This window comes from Marmota marmota, unplaced genomic scaffold, assembly GCF_001458135.2.
Source record: "Marmota marmota marmota unplaced genomic scaffold, marMar, whole genome shotgun sequence".
Lineage (NCBI taxonomy): Eukaryota > Metazoa > Chordata > Mammalia > Rodentia > Sciuridae > Marmota > Marmota marmota.
In genome coordinates, this window is record NW_025999945.1 from 8,164,821 (window position 1) to 8,175,877 (window position 11,057).

An 11,057-nucleotide genomic window follows, 5' to 3' on the forward strand; every position below is an offset into this window, starting at 1 on the left:
TCTTTTGTCCCTCTGAGCAAATCAGTTATATGTTTTTTAATTTTTCTTCTCCCTTTATGGTTTTTGATTTCTTCAAGTTCTGTCTGTTTGTTTTGGTCTCTACCTTCTATATTAAAGGCTTCATCAGAAGTTTTATAATCCTTGCTTTTCTGCCTGGGGTTAATAGTAGGCGAGCAAACAGATGATGGAAGTTGAAGCCTAGTTTGTTGACCATAAGCTTCATTATAGGACAATATGGGAGGGTTTGGGGGAACTGTAAGGTAAGTATCTTTAGTTTTTTCCTTCTTGGACTCCCAAGAAGGTGTCATATTCCCCAAGAAAGTTTCTTCTAATCTCTTGTTTGGGGTCAGAGACAAGGTGATCCGTTTGCTGGGGGAAGAGGGATGGGAATCTCTTATTTGATTGATCATTTTCAGTATTCAACTAAGTTAGTTACTGCCTCATTTCCTGTTATAGTTTCATCTTACAATCTCATCTGTGTCTGGTGTTACCCTTGCCCAAAGCACCTCTGTTTTACCCTCTCTGAATATTGTAAAATTTCAGACTTCCTTTGGAGTAGGCATGGAGGAGGGATAGTGACCCAAGGACAAGGAGAAAATTTAGGGATCTAACATTTTATTTAGTTTTCACCTGTGTTTTTATTTTAGCCTCCCTATTTATACCCACAGATCCAGATTCTGTCTCCTTTAAGAAATCTGCAGTGTAAAACAAGTTACTTTTAGTCTTTCCTTGTTGAGGCTTGGTATTTGGCTGTTTCAGGTCTTTTAAGTGAGTGTTAATAGTTGTCTGTGTTTTCTAGCTTCTTTTTACTTTTTAGGGTCTGTTGTTTGTTTTTGAAGATTTGTCTTTAAAACAACAAACCTTTTGCTATAATTTTAATGGAATTTTTGGAGGAATTAAATGTCCGTCCTTGATATGCCATTTTAACCTGGAAAACCTCCATCTGTTCCTTTATTTAATAGATGAGAAATATGAGATTCTGAGAGATGACATGACTTATACAAGGTAACATATTCTGTTGTCTATAATGCATTATAAAAAAACCACCTCAAAACTTAATAACTTAAAACAGTAACATTTTTTTCACAAATGTGTAATTTTGGTGAAGATCAGTGGGGATGGCTCATCTTTGTTCTGCTGAGCATTGGCTGAAGTGACTTGAAGACTGAGGTAGCTAGAATCACCAAGGACCTGCTCACTCCTGTGTCTGATCATTGATGCTTGCTGTAGGCTTGGACCTTAGATGGGTTTAGGGCTAGATCACCTACATATGACCTACTTGTGTAGCTTCATGGCTTTCTCACAGTATGGTGACTAACTTTCGAGGTTAAGCATCCCAAAAAAGAGAGCCAAGAAGAAATTTTTTTTAAATACCTGTATTTTATTTCTTTCTTTATTTTATGTGGTGCTGAGGATTGAACACAGGGCCTTGCATGTGCTAGGCGAGCACTCTACCTACGGCTGAGCCACAACCCCAGCCCAAGAAGAAATTTTATTGCCTTTTACAACCTAGTCATACAGCATCACTTCTGTCACATTTGTTAATTAGCAGGGAATCATTAAAACTGGCCCATATTCAAAGGCAAGAGAATTAGACTCTGTCTTTTTATGGAAGGAGCATCAAAGAATTTATGGACATATTTTTTAATTACTGTATCTATGAATGTAATATATAGATCCAGGAAAAGAAGATAGATTTTTTTAAAATTTATTGATTCTTGTTAGTTATACATGACATGGAATCCATTTTGATATAATTACACAAGCATGGCATATATCTTCTTCTAGTTAGGACCCACTCTGGTGGATATACATGATGGTTAGGTTCACTATGATGTTTTCATGTATGTTCATAGGAAAATTATGTCAGATTCATTATACTATTTTTCCTTTGCCTATCTTCCCTCCTTTCCCTCCAGTCACCATTGTCTAATCACTGAACTACTGTTCTTTCCCTCCCTGCCCCTTATTGTGGTTTAGCTTCCACATATCAGAGAAAACATTTGACCTTTGGCTTTTTGGGGGACTGGGTTATTTCACTTAGCATGTTAGTCTCCAGATTCATCAATTTATGGGAAATGTCATAAAGCCATTTTTCTTTATGACTGAGTAATACCCCATTGTGTATATATACCATATTTTCTTTCTTAAAAATATTTTTAGTTATGGATGGATACAATATTTTATTTACTTATTTTTATGTGGTGCTAAGGCCTGAACCCATTGCCTCACGTGTGCTAGGTAAGTGCTCTGCCACTGAGCTACAACCTAGCTCATACCACATTTTCTCAGCTCATACCACATTTTCTTTATCCGGTCTTCTCTAGAAGGGCACCTAGGTTGTTCCATAGCTTAGCTATTGTGAATTCAGCTGCTATGAACATTGATGTGGCTGTGTCCCTGTAGCACACTGATTTTAAATCCTTTGGATATATACTTTGGAGTGGGATAACTGGGGTCAAATGGTGGTTTCATTCCTAGTTTTTTGAGCAATCTCCATACTTGTGTGCAAAGTGGTTTCACCCATTTTCAGTCCCACCAGCAATGTATGAGTGTACATTTTTCCCCACATTCTCTCCAACATTTAATGTTACCTGTTTTCTTGATAATTGCCATTCTTACTGGAGTGAGATGAAAGAGATTTGCATCTCTTTATTTGCTAGAGGTATTGAACATTTTTTCATATATTTGTTGACTGATCGTATTTCTTCTTCTGTGAAGTGAAGGCAAGAGTGTTTGACTATTACTTCAGAACTTTTCCTAACAGCATATTGTAGGACAGAAAAACATAACTAAAATCAGGTTTTTAGATGACTTATACATTTTAGGTTTTCAAGTTTCTTCAGTTTGTCTATTACAGATCAATTTATACATCACTGTAATGGGGACTCTTTTAAGCTTTTCGATTAATTTGTAAGTGTATCTTACAAACTGTTTAATCAGAGTCTGTTTTGTTTTTGAACAATCACAGTCATTGTTTATTTTTGTTGAAAAAGGCTATTTTAAAAAACAAAAAATTAAAGCATTGATATATTAAGCTGAGAAAAGCTGAGCTACTCTCAGTAAACCTCTTCCATTAGCACCCAAGTTGGCCTTTAAATTTCTTCTTTGGAACCTTAAGAGCAATTAACTCAAGCTTTTTGTTTCATTTTATAACATCAAAACTGAGGCCTAAAGACTCAATGACTTGTCTAGGATTATCAAATTTAGTAACTCAGATACCAGAAGGATTTTACTCTATTTCTAAAACTGGTGTTTTCCATTACATATGAAGCTTATGGTAAGAGTGTCTTACCAGCCGTAAATCTTTTTATGTCAAGATTTCCTCTCCAGCAGTAGAGAGGAAAAGGTTCTCCTACTGAACACTCAATCTACTTAGAGTCTCTTATTTCCTCTAATCCTGCTGTTGCCATCTGTGCTAGCTATCCAGAAACAATCTACCGTCCCCTAATCATATGGCCATTTGAAAATGCCAGTCTTCATATTGGTGACTGAAGTTGTGGAAAACAATATATTACTAGTTTCCAATCAAAGTCAGACTTTGAAAACAGTGAGCCAGCAAAATTTGGCTGGTATTCTTACACCCTTATACATAGTTGTATTATGATCTTCACATTTTTAGATAAACCATCAGCCTGCACCACAGTCCTTATTCTTACATTGGCTTCAAGTATTTTACCTCATGTTTCTAAGCAACCAACTAAAATTGGCAACAGTGTATTAAAAGAAAGGGAAAATGATTACTGCTTATCAATTTAGCACAAAGCATTCCCAAGTATGGACTGAATTAAACCTAAATGATAGGTTTTCACTGATAAATAATTATTTTTGCTTTATTCAGTATATTACAATATCCTATATTATAGACAAAGTTGCATATGACAGAACAAAGACTTGCTTGTTCTATTTATGGTATTAGTTTGAGATTTAATTAATCTCCTTAACCATAGTTATTGATTTTTCTCTTTTGAATTAGATTTTAATAAACCATCTGTGAGAATAGGCAGAAAAGTCTGTCTCTGGAAACAATGCCTTGATATTCAGGGACATGAGAGCAGCTGTGAGCTGTTATTTTTCCTTTCTTAATAGCTGAATGTCACATCCTGTAGTTTGGCTTTCATTCACTAATGTGAGCAAAGTATTTGGCCTTTCCTTCTGACTCAAGTTTCATTAACATAGTATGTTAACATTCTGCATTATTCTTCAGTCCAAGTTACCTTTTGCACCAAAAATAGATCCCATCTAGGTCTCTGGTCCTAACCTCACAATATAATTCTCCAGATCTTGGCATTATTCTTTCTCTTATATAAGAATCTCCCCATTCAGACTCTGCCAAAATCTTCTTCTCTTACTAATTCAGATTTCACTCTTCTTCTACTTCAGCATGGTATTAATAAAAATGTGTGGGTATAAAAATGTGTATATGTGCTCAGTGAGTTAATAAGTTAATTTATATTTGAATAAGTCTGTCTGTATCTAATAGTGGGTGTTTATAGCTAGGTTGGGAAAGGTATGTGGAAAGGGATAGGAAAGAGGAAGAAAAACTGTAGAGGAGCCATAGAGTTAACAATGACAAGACTGGTGTTAAAGTGGAAAACAACTATCCCTTTATTTCTTTCCTGCTAAAATACCCTTTTCTTTCCTATTAATAAAATTTCTATATATAATCCATAAGATAACATTTGTGGATAAATTCAACTGTATTCAATTTATGCTTATAATATAAATTCTAATATTTCCATACTTAGTAAAGGACAAAAAATCAATTATAAAGCATAATTAAGACCTGTTGTAAAACATAATCAGCTACTGAGGAAGCTTAGACAGGAAAATGGCTAATTCAAGGCCATCCTTTAATTTTCTCAAAATTAAATGAAAAGGGTTGGTGATATAAATCAGTGGTACTGTGCTTGCTTAGCATGTGCACAGCCCTTGGTTTAATCTCCAGCATCAAATTAATTAATTAATTAAAACATAATTAAGGAAATTTAATAATCTATTCTGTATTGTTGGCATCATTGTCCTCTCATCTAAAACTATTGAACAGTGTTTCTCACTATAGTCTCCAGATTCACCAGCAAGAGCATCACCTGGGAGCATGTTATAAATCAAATTCTTATGCCCCAACCCAGACCTACTTAACTAACATAAACTCTGGAGAGGTCCTAGTAATCTTTGTTTTAACAAGCTTTCTAGACAATTCTGAGATACAGTAAAGTTTGAAAACTATTTCTGTTGTATATGAAAAATTGGCATCTCTAAACTATCTTCTGATATAAAAGTTAGCCTTAAAACATACCCAAACACTAATTTTTTTGCCTATTAAAGTTGATGATAAATCTAAAATAGACACTCTAAATGGGAAGGAGAGGAAGGAAGAAAGGAAGACCTTATAGCAATGTTACTGTGCTATGGTTATTGATATAGCTGTACTAACTTAGTTAAAAATATATCCTGATTATGTTAGAGTAGAATTAAGTTCTATAAATGTGCATTTCATTATTGTAGAATTTCAACTCTGTAAAATATTGATCTGTTCTATTGATTTAGAAGTATTGAGAAAATACAATAAAACAAAGTAAAAAACTTAGTGGATAGACTCAACAGTAGAGTGGAGAGGACAGAATTGGAAGATAGAAGACTAGAAATTAGCAAATTTTAAAGAGCAGAAAGAAAGTAGACTAAGAAAAAAATGAAGAGAGTCTCAGGGACCTGTGGTAATATAACAAAAAATATTACATTCCTATCATTAGAGTACCAGAAATAGAGGAAAAAGAGAATAGGGCGGAAAAGATAGAATGACTAAAAACTTCATACATTTGGCCAGAGTCAGAATGTGACTTTATTTTGTTTCCTTGATGTTTTCCATATTTTGGGGTTCTTTTTTTCTTTTTTTTCAGTAATCTGCCATATATTTAATATATTGAAGTTTCATGTATGTCTGGATATGACTCTTGAGTTCTTTGTTCCATTAGTTGATGTACCTGAGCCTGTATTAGTCAAACACAGTCTGAGTAAACTTCAAAAGTTTGGATATCTGGTGGAACAAGATCCCCTCTCTCTTTTTTCCCTCTTCTTTTTATTTTTCCTGTTCTTTAGAAACAACATGGGTTATTCTTGCTCCTTTTGTCTTCCATATAACTTTTAGAATCAGTTTATCAAGTTATAAAATAGACTGTGATTTTTATTGAATTGCATAGAATCTGTAATTGCAAGGAAAAGTGACTTCTTTATGATAGTATTTCTAGCCATTTACTTAGGTCTTTAATCTCTCAACACAATTTCATTTTGTTTCTAGAGAGCTTACATTTTTTAAAAAATTACTGATTTTAGTTATATATAACACCAGGATATATCCTGACATTATCACAAAAGTTTGGAATACAACCTGCTCCAATTCAGCCTCCAGCACTTCCCTGCCAACTCTTACTCCCCTCCTCCCTTCTTTCCATCAGTCAGTATCTCTCTCTCTCTCTCTTTCTCTCTATCTCTGTCTCTGTGAATATACCCAATGCTAGTCCCCACTGTGCCACATCCGTACATGTACATACAAAAGTTTGGTCAGATTTATTCCATGTTCTTCCCCCTCAATTCCCTTCATCTATTATACTGATCTTTCCTCTATTTAGATGAAATTCCTCTCCTCTTTTTTCCTTTCTCTCTTTGTTTATTTTACCCCTCATCCCTTATTTTGGGTCAGCTTCCACAAATCAGAGAAAACATTCAACCTTTGACCTGTTGGAACTGGCTTATTTCACTTAGCATGATAGTCTCTAGTTCTGTCCATTTACTGGCAAATGCCATATGTCGTTCTTTATGGTTGAGTAATACTCCATTCATTAGTACTTAGTACAAAGAGCTCAGAATTATGCCCCTGAATTTACATTTTTTCTTTTAAATTATGTTTTCTACTTGTTTGTTGCTGGTATTTAGAAGTGCAATTGATTTTGTGGATTTTTTTTAAATCTCCCTACTTTGCTACTTCAAATTATGTGTCTGTAGATTCTTTTGGATTTGCCTGTGTCTATAACAGATCATTTGCAAGTGACAGTGTTATTTCCTCTTTTCTAATCCTGTGTCTCTAATATATTTTTTATGTGCAAACTCGGATCTCCAGAGCAGTATTGAATGAAAGTGCTGATTGTATGCTTTTTCTTTTCTTTTTTTTTTTTTTTTAATACTGGAGATTGAACCCAGTGACAATTAAACCTAAGTCACATCCCAAGTCCTTTTTATTTTTTATTTCGAGATAGGGTCTTGTTAAATTGCTGAGGCTAGCCTTTAACATGCTACCCTCCTGAGTTGCTAGGATTACAGGTGTGTGCCATCAGGCCTAGCATTATTTATTTATTTTCTTCGTCTTGTTTAAAAGGGAATGATTATAATATTTTCTCATTAATTATGATGATTTTCTGAGGCTAATTTTGTAACTTTCAAATAGAAGAGTTTTAAAAACAAAATTTCACAAAATAGAGTAGTTTGTGGTTTATTTTCTCAATTGAAATGCCAAAAAACTAGAATTAATAAAAGAAATTTGAGGATAGTGGTTTTAAAATGTTTTAATAGATTCTTAATCTAAGGTTAAATAAATTAAACCTGAAGTTTTCAGAAATAACAGCTATAAGAATGCTGCATCATAATTTATGGAATAAAGCTATAATTAAGTCATAGCCTTTAATGTTTTCAGTATGAAATAAAGGAAGGAAAATTCATGAAATAAATAACTTCCTGTGTTGGGTTGCTTCATTTAAAATCATGGGCATCATTTACATCAAAATTAGCTGATAAAATGTCCACATAAACCCTAAAAGATAAGAAGGACAATCACCAAAACTCTTAAGTTTTCCATGTGTTACCATCTGGGCAGGAGGCATCAGAAGAAAGCACAAGCGCTGTGTTTTGGTGGACCTTAAAACAGGAAAGCTTTAGAATAAATGAAAGACATCCACTGGGAAGTTCAGGAGAATGATTTGAGAACAAAGGCTGAAACCAGACATCATTTTGTCAAGAGCAGGAGAATGCAGAAGTCTCATGCTGAGGTCTAAAGGAAGCAGTGAAACCCGTGATAATTCTCCAGACTAACTAGTGCTTCCTTCCAGTTAGGGTCCCATACAGAGCTTAGAATAAATTTTGAGCAGCACAAGGACAATGGAGTTTAAAGAAAGAAGATACCTGAATGAAAGTGGAAGGAGGGACATAGGGTATGGAAATCTCAGAAAGCAAAGCCATTATATATTTGAATTCTATATTTAAAAAAAAAAAGGTAAACCTGGTTCTTAAAGTTTGGAAATAATGTTTACAAATAAAAATTAATGAAAGAATCATGGTCAAATTATATAATTTTGAATTACAAAATTTTATTATGATAAAGTGAATAAGGAACTAAGTTAACAGCCATTCAGACAGTAAAAGCACACGGAAATGCATGCCACAAAAATGGAAGAAAAATCCTATTTCAAAATCCACCAAAATACATTAAGAATATGATATAATGCTTGAAAGAATAACATAAATCAGAATTATAAAAAAAAAACTCAGAGATAAGGGGAGAGATTAAAAGAAAGAATTAGAAATATTTTTTAAAATTAGAAATAAACCAAAAGGTATAGAAAAACAGCTGGGAATGATTTAGCTCAGTGGTTCTTCAAGGAGCACTTTCCTAGCATGCCTTATAATTACTCATTAAGCCATACATTTGTTTCGAGATTTTTTTTCTCTGTATTTGTTTTATTTTACAATTAATAGGTTATGAAATGTAAGGAAAGGGCAAACAGCACATTGTCAAATATTTCCAAAAAATGTTTTAAAATGTCATGCTAATTGATAAGAAAATGCTAATGCTCCAACAAAGAATTGCAGAGGACATATATTAAAAAGCCTATAAACATTAAATGTTGAGCCTCACTAATGTATTCCTTAAAAGACAACTTTTAGGTGAGGAAGGAGAAAGGGAAAAGCTTTATATTAAATACATACCTCAAAGTAAAGTATGGCCTCATAGCTATTGTGAAAGAGGGTGGGGATAAGCCCATGTATACTTCACTTAGTAAGTACACTTCACTTTGATAGTTTTTTCTGTTACATTATCCCAGAATGAATACAATACAAAATAGTTTGCTTTCTGTTCATGTTGAATTAGCCTGGGATTTTTTTAATGGAAAGATTTTGTAACTAATAATATTGAATGCTTTCTTATACTTCACAGTGAGAGACCTACCACCAGTTTGCCTTGATGTTAGACAAAAGCAGCGTATTCCTATAGATACATTATCATCTGAAATCAAGGCCCCAGTCCTTACAGAACCTATCCTTCCTACCCAGCCCAAAACTATGAAAGACTTTCAGTAAGTTTTAATTCACTCTTACATATAGACGTATTGTCATCTGCATGTCAGGACTTTATTTAACTTCTTTGTGTGAGAAATTAGTTGAACTTGTGCATCATTATGAGCTATTAGCCAAGAAAGAAGACATAGAAGACTAGATGTCTCAAGTGGAAGGTGAAAACCAATGTATGAATAACAGGATAACAGGTTACGGTTAAATATGTTGTAGCAAAAGAAAGGAAACACTTAAGAAAGAGAATAGGAGTCAAAATAGGCAAAAATAAATAAGTATGGTGATAAACTAATAAAATGTTATCATTTAAAAAAATAATTCAGCTACTATGCAAAGTGTTATAAAATATGTCACTATTCAGAAAACCAAAATGCATAATTTGAAAAACTTGATGGGAATGAGAAAGCAGAGACACAGAGTGTAAACAAAACCTCCATAAGTTTTATTATGAAGGAGAGGAAAGAGAGTAACTAATTAAAGGGTCATGTCAAGAATAAACTATTTTTTAAAGTAGATGAATGCAAAACTTAACAAACTATGTTAACTAACTGGAACAGATTTTTTTATTCTATTTCAGTATTTTAAATTGCATGTTTGGTGACACACATTTGTAAAAAGGAATGCTGTGACTATCTGAATAATATTTCTATCTATGTATGATTAATATGTGTTTTCATTTTAGGGAAGATGTAGAAAAAGCTAAGTCATCAGGAGATTGGAAAACAGTACATGATTTTTATCTCACAATATTTGATTCTTTCCCTGGATTAAATGCTATATTTAAGGTAATAATACATACAACACATTTTTAATTCATTATTAATTTTGAATTTTCCCAAAAAGATATGGCAGAATTACCTCATTTTCTACCCAATATTGATTTAAACAACTTTATAGCAAGCATATATATGTATTGATTTTTAAATTATATGTATTACATATTTATTTGTACTAGTGTTAAAGTTTGACCCAGTTCTTTGATTTTCAAAAAAAAAGAAAGTTATTGAAACAGTTCTTAGGTATTCGTTTTTTATTTTCAGCAATTTTGCCCTAATAGTTCCTTTTTATCATCAGACCACAAAATAGAAAACTTCAAGGAAAAGTATGGTGCAAATATTACCAAGAGTGGTTCTTAATGTGTTATATAACCTTAAATCTTTAATTGAATTTGCAGAAAGATGCCGCTGCCTCATTTAATACCATTGAAGACTCCGGGATTAATGCTAAATTTGTGAATGCTGTATATGATGCTTTACTTAATACTGTGAGTATTATTTATGGGAATATTTAAATAATATAATTCTATGTCTCTTCTTTTTTTTCTGTTTTTTCTTTTGATTTTTTTTATCTTTTATTGATTTTATTTTTTTTAAATACATGACAGCAGTGGAATGCATTACAATTCTTATTACACATACAGAGCACAATTTTTCATATTTCTGTATATAAAGGATATTCACACCAATTGATGCCTTTATACATGTACTTTGTTGTTGTTTTTTTGCATTATAATTCTTTTTTTTTTAATTTTTGTTGTTGGTTGTTCAAAATATTACATAGTTCTTGATATATCATATTTCACACTTTGATTCAAGTGGGTTATGAACTTCCATTTTTACCCCGTATACAGATTGCAGAATCACATCAGTTACACATCCATTGATTTACATATTGCCATACTAGTGTCTGTTGTATTCTGCTGCCTTTCCTATCCTCTA

The 11,057-nt window shown here is 32.9% G+C and overlaps 1 protein-coding gene across 1 annotated transcript in view; it reads left to right on the forward strand.

Annotated features, from left to right (window-relative positions):
* The window catches only part of Hectd2 (HECT domain E3 ubiquitin protein ligase 2), a 105,521-nt gene that overhangs the window by 55,961 nt on the left and 38,503 nt on the right, over positions 1-11,057 (forward strand). Inside the window, exons 4-6 of the mRNA XM_015500026.2 lie at positions 9,206-9,344; positions 10,022-10,124; positions 10,514-10,603. Of these exons, the coding sequence (XP_015355512.1) occupies positions 9,206-9,344; positions 10,022-10,124; positions 10,514-10,603 (332 nt within the window). The remainder of the gene's footprint in view (positions 1-9,205; positions 9,345-10,021; positions 10,125-10,513; positions 10,604-11,057) is intronic.